This window comes from Phoca vitulina, unplaced genomic scaffold (assembly GCF_004348235.1).
Source record: "Phoca vitulina isolate PV1807 unplaced genomic scaffold, GSC_HSeal_1.0 scaffold65, whole genome shotgun sequence".
NCBI lineage: Eukaryota > Metazoa > Chordata > Mammalia > Carnivora > Phocidae > Phoca > Phoca vitulina.
In genome coordinates this window covers 3,203,920-3,224,618 of record NW_022589768.1, presented here as the reverse complement: position 1 = coordinate 3,224,618, position 20,699 = coordinate 3,203,920, and the positions used below count along the sequence as shown (strand labels likewise).

Genomic DNA, 20,699 nt, shown 5'->3' with positions numbered 1-20,699 from the left:
TTACCAGTGAGTTGGGCATCTTTTCATAAGCTTCTTGTCATTTTAATTCTTTTTCCTTTGGACTATTTTTCAAGCATTTGGCCAATTTTGTTGTTAATTTATGTTTCTTTTTTTTTCTTATTCACTTGTAAACACTCTTTGTATATTAAGGAAACTGTCTATAATTGTAATTTTTTCTGTCTTCAGCAATTTTATGTTTAAGTTTTATGTCAAATGAATTAATCTTTTCCTTTTCATTTTCTCAAGGCATTTTTATGTCTAGAAAGACATTTAAAGTTTTCTTTTTGTAGGTCATGCTCATTCTTAAAAAGTTTATTCCAAGGTATTCCATCTTTTTTTCTTGCTATTGCAAATGGGATATTTTCTTCCATTATGTTTTCTGATTATTGTTGGTATTTCTGAAAGCTACTAACTTTTGATCATAGGCACACCTAGGAGATATTGGAGGTTCAGCTCCAGATCACTGCAATAAAGTGAATATCACAATAAAGTGAGTCAAATGACTTTTCAGTTTCTCAGTGCATTTCAAAGTTATGTTTACACTATACTGTAGTTTATGAAGTATGCAATAGCATTATATCTAAAAAATGTATATACCTTAATATAAAAAATACTTTATTGCTAAAAAATGCTAACTGTTACTTGAGCCTTTAGTGAGTCATAATCATTGATCATAGATTACCATAACAAATATAATAATAATAATGAGAAAGTTTAAAATATTGTGAGAATTACCAAAATGTGACAAACAGATATAAAGTGAGCAAATACTGTTGGATAAATGGTGCCAGTAGACTTGCTGGATGCAGGGTGCCACAGACCTTTAATTTGGAAAGAAAGGAAGGAAGGAAGAAAAAAAAAAAGCAATATCCGCAAAGGGCAATAAAATGAGGTATGCATGTATTAATTTCCTCCTGATTTCTAATGCTTAGACTATTTTTTTTTTCTTGCCCAGTTACTTTGGTTAGTCTCCCTAAAGATCCTAAATCAAATGATGGTAATTAACATTCCATAATTTCCCTATTTAAGTAGCAGTATTTCTAATATTTAAGCATAAAGTATATTAATCATATTACTGGCATTCTTTTTTAAGTAGGCTCCACACTGGGCATGGAGCCTGACGCAGGGTTTGAACTCACAACCCCAAGGTTGACACCTGAGCTGAGATCAAGAGTCAGATGCTTTACTGACTGAGCCACCCAGGTGTCCCTTTACTGGCATTTTAAAATCATGTTACAAACATTTGTTTTATTTTATTTACAGAGAGTTTTGTTTTTTTTTTTTAAATCAGGAATAGCTAGTGAATTATACCAAGAGAATTTTTAGAATCTATTCTCTTAGCCACTTTTAAATGTACCATACAGCAGTGTTAACAATAGTCATCACCAGAATTTTATTAGAGAGTTCTGAACAAGGTTTTGGAAGCAAATTTTCGGATAATTACAATGTGCTACTTTGGTATTTATTATTAATTTTTTTAATTTAGTGTAGTTGACATACAATGTTATATTAGTTTTAGATGTACAGCATAGTGATTTGGTAAGTTTTTATTACTTTTAAATAGCAGTATTCCTTGACAGAGAAGTCAGATGCAAATAAAAAGTCAAAAAATTGTCTGTACTCTGTGTCATTCATCAATATAATATTTTTTACTCTTCTACCTTAAATAATACCAGTGAAGTGCATATTTTTGGTTATTGTCCTTAACGTTTTGGCCAGCCTCAGCTTATTAAGAATTGTAGTCACTCTGACTCTACTTGGAGATCCTTGTCACCCTCTAATATTATAAATGCTGTCTTAAAATCTGAAGCCATTGGACAATTAACTGAGCAATTTTAAAAAATAACATTGTAGAATAAAATCAATACATTTTTATTATATAAAATTTGGAAAATGCAGAAAATTCATAAGGAACAACACAAAAATCATTCATATTCCTAAACCTCAGAGAAGCATTAGTGACATGATGGTGTATGTGTCTATGGATATACATGCTATATTAACGATCCTTAATCGTTTTTGTCACCTCACACTATATTGTGGACCTACTTCTATATTGGTATATGTAGACTGCCTCAGTCTTTCTGATGGATATGTCAGCATATATTTAACAAGCCCTCCATTCATAAATGTTTATGTGGTTTCCAATGTCCATTATTATTTCAAAAATGCTGCAGTGAACACTGTAAAGAGTTGTGATTTTATATATGTAAAGTATGTTAAACATCTATCTGCACAATTATAAGATTTTTTTTCTGTAGGAAAAGTTCTGGGAAAGGCAGTTGCAGAATCAATTGGGATGCATAATAAAATTTTTGGTTGATATTGCCAAATTGCCTTTCACAAACATGTTGCCAATTACACTCCCACTCATAGTTTTAACAACTGTTTTCTCCAGTTTTTCCAATGTGGGATATTGTCAGTCTTTATAATTTGCTAAAAGGATAGATTAAAACTTTTAAGTGTATTTTTACTATATTAATTTTCCATGACTCTGAGCATTTTCTTATGTTTATGAGTTATTTTTAATTTTCTATGAAATACCTTCTCATATATTATATCCTTCAAGAATTGAAATGATATTATTATTATTGTCTTATTATTAATAGGCATTTTCTCCCATTTTTCCTTTCCCTCTGATAGTTTTGCTTCATGTATCTTAGTACCATTTATCTAAAGCATATATGAAGGTCATGATAGCTGAATTATTCTCTAGATTATTATGAAGTGATCTTCCTTTATTTAATGTATTTTTGCCTTGAGTTAAACTTTGCGTGGCAATCATACATGATTCCTGTTTTATTTTTGTATATATTTGCCTAGAGTGTAAGTTTAAATCTTAGACCTTTATTCTTCTAAATTAAGACTCTTTTTAAAAACATAATCACAAAGCCATTATTACATCTAAAAATTAACAATAATCCCTTAATATCATCAAATATCCAGTCTGTGTTCATTTTTCTGAGATCATCTCATAAATATTATCTTATAGTTTACTTGTTCAGATTAAATATGGTTTCCTTTAGTTCTTTGAGCATATTTAATATAGTTTATTTAAAGCTTTTGTCTAAAATTCCAACTCTGGACTTACTCAGAGACAGTTTCTGTTGGTTGCTTTTATTTTTCCTGCGTATGGGCCATACTTTCTTGTTCTTTTGTAGGTCTTTAACTTTTTGTTGAAAATTGGGCATTTTAAATATAATGTTGCATATCTGGAAATCAAATTCTCACCCCCCCACCAGAGTTTGTTATTGTTTGTTGCTCCTGTGTGTTAAATAATTTTTTTAACCAATTTTGTAAAGTCTGTATTCTTTGTCACGTGTAACTACTAAAGTCTCTGCTCAGTTGGTTTAGTGGTCAGCTAATGACTTAAAATGTCTAAAATCAGTAAGTCTTTACTAAGGGGCTCTGGGTGTGTGTTAAGGCACAGTTCAACACTCAACCAGGCAGTTGACAACTCTCTTATAGCCTTCACTTCCTGCTTGTTGCAGAGTCTCAAGGTCAGCCAGAGGTGAGAATTTAGGGCCTTCTCATGTCTTCTCTGAGTATGGACACAGCCCTGAGCATGCACACAGCCCTCCCCATATGTGTGGCCTTCTAGATTCCCAGGGGTGTGTTGGCACTTTTCAAAGCCCCCTGTGGACATCTCTATTCCCCAGCTTTTCCTTTTAAGCTTTTTGGATAGCTTGTTTTCTTCAACTGTTATCTACCACCTTGGGCAGCCTCAATGTTAAACAATTGCCTCTGATTGTTTTGGACAAGTGCCCCTTGGGAGAAGGCTGTTTGTACTGGGCAAGCTCCTAGGTAGGTAAAATAAAGACAGCTTTGTGAGTGAGGTCTTCCAAGGAACCATCATCCAGGTCAAATAATGACAGTTGAGAATTGGAGCTTTGAAGGAGCTCCAACCATAATCCACTCCTGCAGCATCTTCCAGGCTGCTGATTTTCACAATGACTATGGGATGTTGGTTTTCAAGGTTACAGCGGAGGCTGAGAATGGGGGATATGGGACTAGGCAATTTAAAATGCCATAAAATTTGTTGTTCTTACCGAGTGTTTTTCTTGAATAAATTCTGCCCAGATTGCTGCAAGCCTTAGTTAATTTCCAGAATTTTGAAAATGTTGATTCTGACCATTTTTTTGTACATGTTTTCATGAAGGAGTGGTTTTCAGAGTTCCTTACTCCATCATTTTTGCTTGCTTATTCAAGTTAGTCTCTAAATAAGATCCGTATGTTGCATTTGTATGTTATGTCTCTTAATTCTTTTTTTAAATTATAAGTACATCCTCCTCTCTTTTTATCCTTAATTAGGTTTCTTAATTTGTTTTTAATTTAAGTATGTCCTTTTTCCCCCTTGATATTTATTTGTTAAGGAAGCTGCTCATTTGTCTTACAGATTTTCCCATAATCTATATTTTTCTCATTACATTTCCATGATGTGATTTAGTATTTTCCTTTGTACCCTACATTTCCTATAAGTAGGTTGTTAGATATGAAAGCTTGATCATAATCAGATGTGTTTGTTTGTTTTGGTAAGAATACTTTAAAGTAGGTGTTATGTACTTCCTAATGCATCATATTAGGAGACACATAATGTATGGTTTTCTGTCTTACTGTGATGGATACTTAATGTTTAAATGATGATAATATATCAGGCCTTCATTTATCAGCTTGGGTACTTCTATAAAGAAAAACTTCACCTCATCAACTGTTTGGTTTCCCTGAAGTACAATTTGTGTAGAAAGGCATGGTAAATGCATTATTCTTTTGTCTTTATTTATCAGTTTTCAAAACAATGAGCTGGTTTGTAGCATCCTCAGAATGTGACCAGTGATTCTTTCCAGTGTTATTAAGGACTTAAGGATTTAAACATATTTCATGTGATTCACTTCTTTGCAGTTATTATTCTTATTAATGTTCAAATTGTCACATTTTTGCCCAATTGGATACTCTATGTTGACTCTGAAGTCCTTTCACATAACTTCAGTTCAGTTCACATGATTCATATCTTTGAGAGCTCCCTTACTTTTATTATTCCATAATAAAATTCTAGGATTAGCTAGTTCCTTTTCTGACCCAGACCTGGATTGAACCGTTTCTTTAAAGGAGCCCTGGTCCTTTTTAGTGGGAAATGGTATTTGGAGGCACCACATGGATGCAAGGATGTTCATTCTTATTGAGTTGGTTAATATCTTTTGGATTTTCAGGCGATAGACTAGGAATAAATATTAGAGTGTATGTATATGTATGTGGTATAGTATATTAATATATTAACATTTATGTAAGTGTAGTATATGTTAGTTATAAAATACAGTTAAAATATACAATTAAATATTAATTAGAATGCACGAAAGCAGTTTATTTAATATCAGAATACTTACTGAACTTTTTTTGGAGTTTGTAGTTTTTTTCCCTACTTTTATTGAAAAATAAATGACAAACATCACTGTATAGGTTTAAGGCATACAATATGATGGTTTGACTTACATATATTGTGAAATGAGTACCATAGTAGGTTCAGCTAACATCCATCGTCTCATATAGATACAATTAAAAGAAAAGAAAGAAGAAAAGGAATAAGGAAAAAAAATTATCCTTGTGATGAGAAAATTTCTCCTATATATTATACATCACTGTTAGCTGTAGTCATCCTGTTGTACGTTACATCCCTAGTCTTTTTGTCTTATAACTGGAAATTTGTACCTTTTAATCACTTGCTTCCAATATCTCCTTCCCCCACGCTCTGCCTCTGGTAACCACCAGTCTGATTTGTTTTTCTATGAGTTTGTTTTTGTTTTGTTTTGTTTTTGTATTCCACATATAAGTGAAATCATACAGTGTTCGTTTTTCTCCAGCTGACTTATTTTTCTTAGCATAATGCCTTTGAGGTCCATCCATGTTCTTGCAGATGGTAGGATTTTCTCAGTTTTTAATGGCTGAATAATATTCCATTATATACATATATACCACAACTTATATCTTTTCATTCATTGATGGACTTGTAGGTTGTTTCCATGTCTTGGCTATTGTAAATAATGCCTATGAACATGCAGGTGCAGACATCTTTTTGTTAGTATTTTCATTTCCTTTGGTTATATTCCCTGAAGTGGAATTGCTAGATCATAGAATTGCTCTAGTTTTCGTTTTTTGGAGATACTCCATACTGTTTTCCACAGTGGGTGTTCCAATTTATAATCCCACCAACAGTGCACAAAAGTTTCCTTTTATCCAAATCCATGTCAGCATTTGTTATCTCTTGTCTTTTTTATTATGGCCATTCTAACATGCATGAGGTGATATCTCATTGTACTTTTAATTTGCATTTCCCTAATGGCTTGTAATGTTGTGAATCTTTTCATGTATCTATTGGCCTTCGGTATATCTTCTTTGGCGATATGACTATTCAGGTCCTTTGCCCATTTTAAATTGGGGTTTTTGTTTGTTTTGCTATTGAGTTGTATGAGTTTGTTCTAAATTTTGGATATTAACCCCTTATCAGATATATGCTTTGCATATATTTTTTTCCATTCCATAAGTTGTCTTTTCACTTTGTTGATGGTTTCTTTTGCTGTGCAAAAAAACTTTTTAGTTTGATGTAGTCCCATTTGTTTATCTTTTATTTTGTTGCTTGAGCTTTAGGTGTTATATCAAAAAAATCATTACCAAGACCCATGTCAAGGAGCTTGTATTCCTATGTTTTCTTCTAGGAGTTACATGGTTTCAGATATTACATTTAAGTCTTTAAACTATTTCAAGTTAATTTTTGTGAGTGGTGTAAGATATGGGTCCAGTTTTATTTTTTTACATGTGAAAATCCAATTATTCCAGCATATTTATTGAAGAGACTGTTTTTTCTCCATTGAGTATTCTTGGCTCCCTTGTCAAATATTAGTTGACGGTATGTGCTTGGGTTTATTTCTGGGCTCTTGATACTTTTCCATTGGTCTGTGTTTTTGTTTTTGTTATGACATACTACACTTCAAAAAAAAAAGATTTAGTTATTTGAGAGAGAGGGAGTGAGTGAGCATGACGGGGGAGGGGCAGAGGGAAAGAGAGTCTTAAGCGAACTCTGTACTGAACACAGAGCCTGACGGGAAGGGGGGGGCTGGATCTCATGACCCTGAGATCACAACCTGAGTTGAAACTGCCAGTTGGACACTCAACTGACTGTGCCGCCCAGGTACCCCAACATTCCACATATTTTAATAACTGTAGCTTTTTAAGTATAGCTTGAAAGCAAGAAGTTTGATGCCTCCTGCTTTGTTATTCCTTCTCAGGATTTCTTTGTCTATTTGGAGTCTTTTGTAGTTCCATGTAAATTTTAAGAGTATTTTTCTACTTCTGTGAAAAATGTTATTAGAAACTTAACAGGGATTGCATCAAATCTATAGATGGCGTTCGGTAGTATTGGTATTTTAACAATATTAATTCTTCCAAACCATGAACATAAGATATCATAAGATATGTTTATATTTATATGTATCTTCTTCAATTTCCTTCATCACTGTCTTGGAGTTTTCAGAGTAGAGATCTTTCACCTCCTTCATTAAATTTGTCCCTAAGTATTGTTTTTGATGCTGTTGTAAATGGGATCAATTTCTTTTTTTTTTCCAAAAGATTTATTGTTAGTGTATAGAAATGCTGCTGATATTTGTATGTTAATCTTACGTTAACTCTTTAGGATTTTCTATACAGTTGACTCTTGAACAACAATGAGTTTGAACTGCATGGGTCTACTTATATGTGGATTTTTATTTTTGATAAATCCAGTCCAGTACTGTAAATGTATTTTCTCTTCCCTATGACTTTCTTGAAAACATTTTCTTTTCTTTAGCTTACCTTATTGTAAGAATACAGTGTATAATACATAAAACATATAAAATATGTATTCATCAGCTTACTTTATTGTAAGAATACAGTGTATAATACATATAACATATAAAATATGTATTCATTATGTTATCTGTAAGGCTTCTGGTCAATAGTTGGCTATTAGCAGTTAAGTTTTGGGGGAAGTTATGTGCAGATTTTTGATGGCATGAGTGGTTGATGCCCCTAACCTCTGCATTGTTCAAGGGTCAACTTTATAAAAAATCATGTGATTTGCAAATAGAGACATTTTTACTTCTTCTTTTCCAATTCTGGTATCTTTTATTTCTTTTTCTTGCCTTATTGCTCTAGATAGGACTTCCAGTACTGTGTTGAATAGAAGTGGTGAGAATGGGCATCTTTTTCTGTTCCTGATCTTAGAGGAAAACCTTTCAACCTTTCACCATTCACTATGATGCTGGCTGTGAGCTTGGTTTATATATTACCTTTAATATGTTGAGATACCTTTGTTCTATGCCTAATTTGCTAAGAGTTTTTATCATGAGTGGATGTTGAAGTTTGTCAAATGCTTTTTCTGCTTTTATAGAGATAATCATAGGATTCTTTTCTTTCATTCTATTAATGTGATGTATCACATTGATTGATTTGTATATGTTGAACCATTCTTGCATCCCAGGAAATAAATCCCACTTGATTATGGTGAATGATCATTTTAATGTGCTATTGAATTTGGTTTGCTAGTATTTTATTGAGAATTTTTGCGTCTATATTCATCAGGGATATTGGCCTGTAATAGATTTTTTCTTCTTGAAGTTTTACTTGACAATTTACAAATAATGGTACTTAAAATTTTTTCTTTCTAACATATATTCCTATAAGTTATTTATTTTCTAATTACATTGAATAGCATAAGGATCTCCAGAAGAGCATGGAAAAGATGGTGATGATAATCCTTGCTTTGTTACTATGATGGAAGTAATTCTAATGTTTCACCATGAAGTCTGCTCATGGCTTCTTACTCTTTACCAAATTGGGGCTGTTTCTTTCTATCCTTGGCTTTAATAGGAATCTTATCATAATGTATACTGAATTATATCAGACACCTTTTTATATTCATTTAAATGATCATAATGTTTACCTTCTTTGATCTGTTAATATAACCAGTTACATTAACAAGTTTTATGTTGTCAGTAATTCATTTTTAGAATATATTCTGTTTACTCATGATGTATAATTCTTATAGAATTCTGGAATTAATTTGCTGTATTTTATTTTTTTTATATATCCATAGTCATAATTAAGATGTGGTTCATCTGTTAATTATTGTGCTCTCTGTGTTTGGTTTGGGTATCTGAGTTATTTTAATTGTACATTTCTGAGAGCCTTTTAGTCTTCTTTTTATGTGCTTACCTGTTACTTAAGATTTTGCAAAACTCATCCAGTAAAACTTTTGGGCCCTGATCCTTTTTTTTTTTTTTTTTTTCCATTTTCTATCTTCTTTTGTAAAAAATGTTTTTAGCTTTTAAATATTGTATTTGAAAAGTAACTCATCAGTACATTGTCACTATACAAAACAAAAAATACAGAACTATGTTCTTCTTCACTCATTCCTAGAACTTTCATTTCTTTTCCAAGAGGTAACTGCTGTCAAAGATTTGGTGAAAACTCTTCCATGAATTTAAAGGATTAAATAATTAAAATCCCACTCTGTTATTTACTGATAGGTACTTGCACACTGCTATGCATTTTCATATTATTATGTGTATACAATGTTATTCAATGCATTTACACACAATATGAAGTATTATATACATGCATATATTGCTATAAATAACATACACATGAAAATGCAATATTAAACAATGTGCTTTACAATGAGTTTATGCCTCATGCATTTTTTTAATGTGGTAAAATATGCATAACATATAATTTACCATGTTAATCATTTTTAAGTGTATAGTTCAGCAGCATTAAATACATTCACGTTGATATACAACCATTACCACAGTCTATCTCCAGCTTTTTTCATCTTGCAAAACTGAAAGTCTGTACCCACTAAACATACAAGAATTCTCCATTGTCTCCTACCCCAAGCCCTGGCAACCACCACTCTACTTTCTGTCTCTATGAACTTGACTGTTCATACAAATGAAATTATACAGTATTTATCCTTTTGTGACTGACTTATTTCACTTAGCATAACGTCTTTGTGGTTCATCCATGTTGTATAGCATGTGTCAGAATTTCCCCTTTTTAAGGCTTAATAATGTTCCATTGTATATATGTACCACATGATAGCATCCCACTCATCTGTTGATGGACACTTGGGTTGTTTCCACCTTTTGACTATTGTAAATAATGCTATGAACATGGGTATACAAATATCTCTTTGAATCTCTGCTTTCAATTCCTTTGGGTATAAACCCAGATGTGGAATTGCTGAATCATATGGTAATTCTGTATATAATATTTTGAGGAATTGTTTTCCATAGTGGTTGAACTATTTTATATTCCCACCAGTGGTTCACAAGCATTCCAATTTCTTCTCATCCTGAGGATTATTTTTGTTTTGTTTTTTTGATAATGGCCATCCTAATAGATGTGAAGTGGGATTTCATTATGGTTTTATTTGCATTTCCCTAAAAACTAGTGATGTTGAGCATGTTTTTATGCACTTATTGACCATTTGTATATTCTGTTGAGAGAAATGTCTGTTCAAGTCCTTTGCTCATTTTTACTTTGGGTTGTTTGTTGCTGTTGTTGTTGAGTTATACAAATTCTTTATATGTTCTGGATATTAACCCTTTATCTGATATGTGATTTGTAAATATTTTCTCCCATTCCATGGGTTGCTTTTTTACTCTGTTGATAGTATCCTATGATGCACAAAAGTTTAATTATGATGTAGTCTAGTTTATTTTTTCATGTGTTGACTGTGCTTTTTGGTATCATATCCAAGAAATCATTGCCCATATATATTGCTTTTTAACTTCCTTTTTAATTCATCAGTATGTATGTTGGCTTTCTTTCCACATCAAGTCCTATAGCTTCTTATCATTACTTTTACCAGACGTAGAGTATTTTTTAGTACAGAAATATAATTGTTTGTTTCAGCTCTCCTATAATGGTGGACATTTAAATAGTATCCATTGTTTTGTTTTGTTTTTTTTGCATGTATGTATGCATGTATATATTTTGCATGTATGCATGTATTTTGCATGTATGTATGTTAGGAACAAACAGAAAATTTGGAAAGAATATTTATCCAAATGTTAGAAGTGATGATCTCTGGGTAGCAGGATTAGAAATAGTTTTATTTTATCTTCTTGCTTATTTGCATTTTTAATTTTCAATAATAAACATATTTTTATATAATAAAAACTTATAAACAAGTCAGCAAACATAGTAACATCCTTTGATCCAACAATTTTGCCCCAGAATTTATCCAAAAAGTTTGTTCTCTCTAAGTTAAACAAAAACAACATCTGCTTGAAGTAATTCATATCATTGATAATATGCTAATACCATTTAGTAACAGGCTTAATGTTCAAATCGGGGACTACTGGGGTAAAATTTTATATATGAGTCTAGATTATTATGCAGCCATGAAAACTAATTTCAGAATGCATAAAAGCAGGAAAGGAAAAACCTCTCTGAAGACTAGGATTGCCCCAAGATAATGATCTAGGCCAGGGATCTTCAAACATTTTTCTGTGTAGGACTAGATAGTAAATAGATTAGGCTTTCTGAGCCCTGTTGTCTTGGTTACAACTACTCAACTCTACCTTTGGGTAGGGTAAAGCAGCCTTAAGTGAATGGGTGTGGCCAGACTTGGCCCGGGGGCCCTAGTTTGAGGACCCCCCCAACTCCCCATCAAAGCACGTGGTTGAGGGCTGGGGGAGGAAGGCAATTGAGATGGTAGGCCAGGGAATTCATTTTAAACTTTCCTTTAATGTTTTTTTAAAAATGCTTTTAAGTGAAATTATGAGTAGTATGAATATGCCTTATACACACAGTAGGTGCTTTCCAGAGATTTCTTGACTCTGAGGCGAAGTGTAGTTAAAGAACCCTTTGCAAATGCTTCCATTTTGATTGACTTGCTTATCTTGATAGGCCTTTCGGGCATAAGTTTTACTACATTTGTCTTGCATTCTTTCCTAGGGGAAGAAAATGTAATTGCTGTCCCTCTGGGAAGTCGGAGTGTAAGAATTACAGTGAAAGGACCAGCGCATCTTTGTAAGTACAATTTAATCCTAACATGTTTTTATTTCCTGATAGTTTATTTAGCCAACAAAAAAAATCTTTCTTTGTGTTAATGGGTAGGTAGGAAAATATCTCAAGGATTTTGCCAACCACCGTGAAATCATCTGTATCACTACGGAATGATCAATACCCTGAATTTTTCTGTTCTCATGCCCCAGTGTTTGGAAATATACCAGTTTGGGATTAATCTCCCTGTGGGAGAGGAAATCAAGTTGTATGGGAAATAAACTATTTTTATGGGGAGAATAGAATAGTATTCAAGAGTTTTCTGGAGATTTCAAAAGTTTGGGACAAAAAATTTTTTTAAACACAGAACCGTATCAGTGATTATAGCTGAAAAGTATAAGCTTTGTTGCCAACACATCGCAACTTCAGGTCCAGGGGTAGCGAAAATAAACACTGGTTTCCCAGAATACGGAGTTTGAAATGATAGAAGATTGCCACTATATTGTTTCTTTGGCCAAAGTCAGATGGCATCTCCTCTTTGTTTTTTGGACTCTTAGGACCTAACAGAACAGGAAATAGCGGAGTTTGTCTGTTTCTTTCCCAAGGTCTCCTTGTGGCCAGAGATAGGACTTTCTTGGTCTCTTTCATAGGCAAATGCGTCTTTGCCAGGACTGGTTCCCTGGCCTTGAAGAACCTTACTGAGTTCAGCCATCTCTTTCCATAAAAGTGCAAAACAGTACTTATAACTATTTTAAATCTACACAAATCAAGGTCCAGTGGATCAAAGTGCTACACAGATTGCCCCCCTTTTTTTTCTGAGCCAGCATCCTAGATTTTTGACTTGTAAAATTTTCTCTGGGCCACAAGCATCATGTTTTTGGTAGCTTTTAAGTGTGTGTCTGTGTGTGTGTGTGTGTGTGTGTGTGTATTTGCACATTTTGAATTCAGTAGTAATATTCCAACCAGAAATGTTCTTTGAGAAAAGTTTATGTCAAAACATTTAAGTAAAAATGTTTAAGATTACCAATAATGTAGATTAAAATCTTGAAAAAACAAGAAATTCTGTAGTACGTTATGATCTCAATCAGAGAAGCAAGAGAATATCTTTGGGGCAGTAAGGGTGAACCATTGTTTGGGAGTCTTTTATTTTATTTTTTTTTACCCTTCACTTTATTTTATCAATTATGACTAAAAGGGTGTGATCAATTTTTTTTTTTAACTAAAATACTAAAATGTTTACAGTCCTGTGATGGTCACCATATTCAAGGCTTTCTCTGTAAGGAAACATCAAAACATTTTCTAAGCATTTTAAAATGGCTTAAACCTTCATCCTTATAAATGTGAACTTGATTTTTGAAAACAGGTAAAAAACATTGAGATCCAAATTTTGTGAATCATTTGAGGGAATCACATTGGAACATACAGTTTGGGATTCAAAAATACAAAGCCCTGAATCTTAATAGTAGCGTTACTCATGATAACCATACGGTGAAAAAAACCCAAATGCCATCAGCTGATGGACGGATAAATAAAATATGGCATATGTAGAATATTATTTAGCTAAAGCAGAGAATGGAGCACGACACACTCTACCACATGGTTGGTCCTTGAAAACATGATGCCGTGTGAAAGAAGCCAGATGCAAAAGGCCACATATGATTCCATTTATATGAAATGTCCAGAAAAAGCAAATCTATGGAGACAGAAAGTAGCTTGGTGGTTGCCTGGGGCTGGGGGAAGTCGGGTTGGTGGGGAGATGGGGGCATGACTGCTAGTGGGTATAGGGTTTCTTTTGGGGTTGACAAAATGTTCTAAACTTAGATCATGGTGATGTTTTCACAACTCTGTGAATATACTGAAATCGTTAAACTGGGTTATAAATGGGCGAATTTTATGGCACATGAATTTTATGGCATATCAAAAAGATGTTTAAAAAAATATTCAGTGACTGGGCCCAATTTTCTCAGGATGCTAAAGGCAGTTCCTGAAAATTCAGCTCCAAAATTAGGTTTGTAAGTTCCAAAACCAAAATATATAGACAGTAAACAGTATAAGCAAAGATGAATACTTGGAGGCAAAATATTCATTTACATGCAAATATGTTCTGGCATATTAAACATAACTTTATACTCAAAACTGGCACTGTTCCAAGAACAGGGCTCAAAAATGTTCCCATTTATCCAAAGGTGACAGAACTGTTGCTTGGAATATTTCTCCACTGAACCATCTTGCAATTGGCTCTGGAAGGGTTCCCGAAAGTTATCCTTCTCTGCTGATGAATAGAACCGGCTTCATTTATAAAGGGTTTAGTTAACATTTCTGAACATCTAAATATAGAAATGGTTTTATTTTCTTGATTTATACAACTGTTTTCTTAATTTTTTATTTGAAACAAAGATATATTCCTGAAATAAAGCTTACTTTGCTGTAATAAATCATTCTTTTGAGATCTGTATTAATTACAACCCTCCAAAAAGCTGCATAACAAAGAACTGAGAACACCCAGTAATGTTAATGTCACTCTCTTTGCCGTGGAATGGAATGTCTATCTTACCTATTGCCTAGAGGGGTGTAGATCCTAAATTTCCAGTCCTGTCCCATGCCTGGCCCCAGCATTATCCCAATTGCCTAGTCCCAAATTTCCCTAAAACTTCAAAAATGGAAGCCCTAAGAGGATTCCTGCAAAAGAGATTTTATTGTAGCAACACATCAGGATTAAATGGGTTTGATTGCAATAGACTTGAGAAGCCAAGACACCATTAACTGAAAACCTCCCTTATTGATAGGAAGAATCATTTTGTTGTTGTTCTGGGGTTTTTCCTGTCCTCTGAGGTCCTGTTGATGACCATATACAGACATATACGGTTGACCCTTGAACAATGTGGGGCTTAGGGGTGCTGACTCCTGCACAGCGGAGAATGTGTATAAAACTTTTGAATCCCCCAAAACCTTTTTTTCAATAGATTTTATTTATTTATTTGAGAGGGAGACCGTGCGTGCATGTGTGTGCAGGGGGAGGGGCAGAGGGGGAAGCAGACTCTCCGCTGAGCAGGGAGCCCAACATGCGGCTCGGTCCCAGGACCCTGGGATCATGACCTGAGCCGAAGGCAGACGCTTAACCAACTGAACCACCCAGGCGTCCTGACTCCACCCCAAAACTTAACTGCTAACAGCCTACTGTTGAGCAGAAGCCTTACTGACAATATAAACAGTCAATTGACACGTATGTTGTATGTTATTTGTATTATACACAATATTCTTACAATCAAATAAGCTAGAGAGAATAACATATGATAAGAAGGTCATTAAGGAAGAGAGAATACATTTACAAGACTGGACTGTGTTTAGGGGGAAAAAAAATCCCTCTAGCAGAGGACTTGCCCAGTTCAAACCCATGTTGTTCAAGGGTCAACTCTAAAAATATAAACATAGATGCCTACCACCCAAAGGATGTGGATGTTGGATCACATGTGCATGCACTGTTAAATATCACTCGACTCTAAGCCTCAGGTTGGTGTATTTATAAGTGACTTCACTGTGCTGAACGTCTGTTACGTGTTTACCTAGCGATACTTCTGTGGCCTTAGATTCTAAGGAGACCTTTACGGGATGGTTAACAGGAGGCTGCCTCTTCTGAAGGAAGCCTGGGCTGGTACTCCTCCTTCCACTAGAAGCACCAAGACACCTTCATCGTCTTTATAGTCATCATTTCTTTTATTAACAACTGGGATGGATCAGAATATTTAAAGGCACCATTATAGACTTGAGTTGTGAAGATTTGGGGGTAATTTAAGAGGGCCTGAGGAGGAGAAAGAAGTCAGCAGTGGACAGCAGGGATGAAGGCCCATACCCTCTGCTTTCCATAGGGTGGGTGTGTTTATGGGCTTCCGGGGGTCTCCACTCAGCAGGAGCTCTGTTGCTGCAGAAACCAGAGAGGGATCCGGGAAGGCTCTGAGAGCTCAAGGACCCTGTGTGCTGATCTCACGAGCCATGAATTATACTTTAACACAACATAGGGCTGCAGTCAAATACAGTAGAATGCTAGAAATTAATAAAACTTAAAAATGTATTTATAAGTCAGTGCATCATCTAAATTGTTGGTTTTCACCAACCCTGTCTGTCACTTATTTTAAGAGGCATAGGCACTAAAGAGAAGCAAATTTACCATCTGCAAAAAATGACAACTTTTGAAAAACTCCACTGGCCCCTGCCTCACCCGGAGATTCATCACACTGGCTTTGTCAGTCCAGTTGTCAGAATCATTTGTATCAATGAACTCCACCTTCATCAAATCACTCCCCCTGTCTTTATTCACCCACTTCTGACTCTGACACAATAGAGGTCAGAGCCCCTGCCTTCCACCTATTTTTGCAACCAGTGTTTGTGACCTACAGAGCTGGAAGCTTTTTTTGAAATCATTGCAACGAAGACATTTTATCATAAGCATATGGATAATTGGATATTGGACTTGGATAATTCTTACGCACTTGAAAACTGGTTTTCCTCCTTGAGTTCTCATGTCCTTGCCACTAAGGGTCTTGGATGCTGTCCAAGTAATGGAATAGACTTGACACCAAAACACAAAACACCAGGACCAGACTAACAGAAATGCTGGCCTTTGGTTTTAGAGGGTGGCTGTCCTACTGGTCTTCCCTTCCTCCCAGATTCTGACACCCCACCGTAGCTCTGCAGCCCAATGGCCCTCGGGACACTGTGGTCCAGAAGGCTAACGCCGTGCAATCACAACCCCAGCACAGAACACTATTTGAATTTAGTCAGCTCATTTCAGGCTGAACCTCAGGCTGGAAGCTCGGTGTTTTGCAAGCCTTCCATGAGGGTGGATTTTGTCCAGCTTCACTCTGTGTCATGATGTGGCTGGAATGCTCGCTGCATCTCCTCCTTTCCTTTAGAGGGATAATCCACCCAGGAAAGGGCCTTCTTACCATCTGCAGCTCCCCATCTCATTTTTACTGACAGCTCACTTTATAACACTCAGCTTTATATCTTCATTGGAACTAGGAGATGAATTTAATCTCACACTTTCCAAAAATCTACTGCGGTCATGGAGATCAGGGCCAACATGGTTGGGGTTTTGTGTGGCTGAGAGTAGCCAGCAGTATTCTTCGACCGCTAATGACTCCTGCAGATCAAGGAGCTCATGTCCAGCGTTTGAGTTTTCCCAGAAAAGTTCCCAGCCTGCCTGTCAGGCATGATCAGGGACGTCTCCTCATGCCTGTTATGTAGTCTGTCCAGGACGCTTGGATTCCTGCAGATGCTCCAGGGGCAGAGCGAAATCAAAGGAAAATAGCCAAGCATAGCTGCGTGCAGATGGCAGCCCCCAGGGCCAGACAGTTTTGTTGTGCTTTATCAGCTTTCCTGGGGTTCGGGTTCTGTTGTGTCCTTTGTTCAGGGTGGTCAAAGAACCATTGAATATCCATAAACCCAAGTGTAGGTTTCAGAGTAGAAGAGGACCCGTAGGATTGTCTGCTCTGAAATCACATTTTAGAAATGAGGCAGTGAAAACCCAAGGTTTAGAGATGGAGCTGGGGTCAGAAATGCAGGTGCCTCAACCCCTAGCCTTGTTTGTTTGTTTTTTACACAAAAATTGCCTCTCTCAACCTCAGATCAGGTCCACTAAGGATGGTGATATTTACAAAATGGAAGGGAAAAAAAGGGAGGAAAGGAAAATCATTTAAATAAAGTAGGGGTTAAACTGTGGACATTTTTCTGTAGGAGATCTAAAAGCCCTTCTGTTCATATAAAAGCAAATGTGAATAAAGCGATAACATGCGGGACGGAGATCTTTGCGGTGATATAGTATTTCTGTATCTTGATCGCGGTGATGTGTGATAGATGCTGTCGAACGTGGTGCGAATGCTCACATTGTACCAATGGCAATTTCCTGGCTTTGATATCGTACTCTAGTTACATAAGATGTAACCATTCCTTTGGGTAAAACTGGATAAACAGTATATAGGACCTCTCTACTATTTTGGCACCTTCCTGTGAATCTCTGATTATTTCAATGCAAAAAGTTTATTTTTAAAAAAGCAAATTCAAAATTCATGGTGATTTTGTCTAAATAAAGGACTGGGTTTAAGATCTTCTCAATGGATGATAAAATGAGTAACATATCTTTACCTTGAATAATAGCGGCATCATGAAAAAAATATGAAGAAAGAGACAGTTTCTCTTTCCCCTTATTGTAGAAAGGGCTCCAAAGAGTTGGATAGACCTAATTGGACCTAACCAATGAAGTTAGGACCTAACCAATTTAGCTGTGGACAACTAAAAAGCTTACATATGTATTCCACCAACCTGAGTCAATGTAAACTAAGTGGATATCTTGTTATCATGTTGATATCATACGCTGATATATGTAGTGAATTATATTTTGGAATAGAATGCTTTTAAGACAGCCCTCTCATTTAAATTCTCTTTTTAAATTTTAGTTATTGAATCAAAAACACTTCAAGGAAGCAAAAGAGAACACAGCTTTAACAGCCCAGGAGTTTTCATCATAGAAAACACCACAGTTGAATTTCAGAGGGGCTCAGAGAGGCAGACCTTTAAGATTCCAGGACCTCTGATGGCTGATTTCATCTTCAAGGTAGGATGAGCCTCTTCATCAGTATCCTGCCTCAACACATCTTGAATTTCCAAAACATTGAGTGTGTTCTGGAGAAAGTCATCAGTAATTATTCCTGCACAGAGCCTATATCACTGATATTTCCGATGTGGCAGTGGGTTCCTAAACATTGTTCATCTCTCTCCAGTGTCTGCTCCTCATACCCCACTAGTTAAGAAACAGACCTCACTTTTACAGGGGCGAGATTGTTTTCGCATTTGTAGACTTCAGTCGTGTTCAGTTTTATTTATTTATTTTTTAAAGATTTTTTATTTATTTTTTTCGACAGAGAGAGAGACAGTGAAAGAAGGAACACAAGCAGGGGGAGTGGGAGAGGGAGAAGCAGACTTCCCGCTGAGCAGGGAGCCCGATGCGAGACTCGATCCCAGGACCCTGGGATCATGACCTGAGCTGAAGGCAGACGCTTAACGACTGAGCCACCCAGGCGCCCCTTGGTTGTGTTCAGTTTTAAACCTCTAGACGGAGTTTGGTGAAAATGGTCCATTGTTAAATGCTCCCCATCGTAAGCCGGTGCCGTGCGCTGTGCGTGCTCTCTCTCTCCTTGCAGAGCACAGCAGAGAAGACGGAGGCCTGACCCTTCCCTTCCTTTTTCCTCAGTTGTGTCTCATCCCGTGCTCTTGTCGGCCACTGTCACAAGGGACCCTTCTAAGAACTCTTCTTGGGGGTCACCGTGAGCCTTTGTCCCCTCCCCGGGGAATCTCATCTTTTCCTCAGTCAGTGGACATGAAATGTAGTGGCCGATGTCTCCAAGGTGACACAGTGTGAAAGTTCTTCTGATAAAATTCAAAATACTTCAGACATAAGAAAAGGAAAAGGTGTTTCAGTGGGTCATTTTGTCCCATCCCTTTTTGGAAACTCCTTCCAAATGGAAATGGAGGAAAGCAAATAGCCCTCACTGCCAGGAATAGAGTTACCTACGCAAAGACCCAACACCTTCAAAAAGAACTGTCTGTGTGCCACATATTTTTTGTCAAAGGATGTTCCTGGTCCCATACCCCTGTCCCGTGCTCCCAATTCAGCCTGCAGCGTGGCCAGCCAAGTGATGAGCTGCACAGCATTGTTGGGTTGAAATTTTGAGTTTTAAATGGTCAACCTTTAAAAATCAAGGATTATAACATAAAAATGCCGGGATTTTTTTTCCTACTTCTCATTAAAAATGGGAAGATCTGACTACTAGCTTACCCATGGTCATAGCAGTAGTTGGCTACTTCCCATTGGGGCACACTGTCTCGTGTGCCGTGGTCCACACTGCTCCCTATTGTGTTCCTAACCTTGGAGGCATGAGAGTCAGCTCATAGATGTTGAGGTTGTCATTCAGACATTACCTGCCATTCGTAGACATTTAAGTGACTTCTGTGTCAGACCCTTAAAGCATCTACCTAGTGTTATTCTTGGACGATAGCATTGCGAAAGGCTTTGGGAAGCCAAAGTTGTCATCTGTCTTTCCTATTCTTTCTCTCTGGTGCATTGTTATGCATATGTTCTTCACTTGGTTTATTCCTTTTAGGGTTTTCCCATTTGATTTCCAAGTAGTAACACACACACACACACACACACACACACACACACACACACACAAACTGTATATTTCTGCAGGTGTGTGTGTACACATTTTTTTTTAAGATTTAGATATACCCCAAACTGAAAACATGAAAAAACAATGCTTCTCTTAGAGGGGTTTGGGGGAGTGATCTTAGCTTTACTTAGAATATTCCAATACTTAAAACAATTCTTAAAGAGAGGAATACAGTTTCCTATATCACTTGCATAATTAAAAATTATTGTACACCTTCTTGTCCAAATGACGTGTTCACCCCTGAACAGAACACATTCCAGGAGCACGTTGCCCAAGTCCGAATTAGTACTGTCTTCTATTTTCCACTCTGGGTTCTGGTTTCCTCAGATTTAATAAACAATCCTGGGCTTTCACTTCAACCCCCGGGAAGCTTTTGATCTCTCTTGACTGAAAGGTTTTTAAACATATATATCCATCAAAGAAGGTGTTACATAC

The 20,699-nt window shown here is 36.0% G+C and overlaps 1 protein-coding gene across 1 annotated transcript in view; it reads left to right on the top strand.

The window, feature by feature from the left end:
- ADAMTSL3 (ADAMTS like 3) overlaps window positions 1–20,699 on the top strand; it is a 282,288-nt gene that overhangs the window by 121,040 nt on the left and 140,549 nt on the right. Inside the window, exons 7-8 of the mRNA XM_032391915.1 lie at window positions 11,992–12,066; window positions 18,492–18,649. Of these exons, the coding sequence (XP_032247806.1) occupies window positions 11,992–12,066; window positions 18,492–18,649 (233 nt within the window). The remainder of the gene's footprint in view (window positions 1–11,991; window positions 12,067–18,491; window positions 18,650–20,699) is intronic.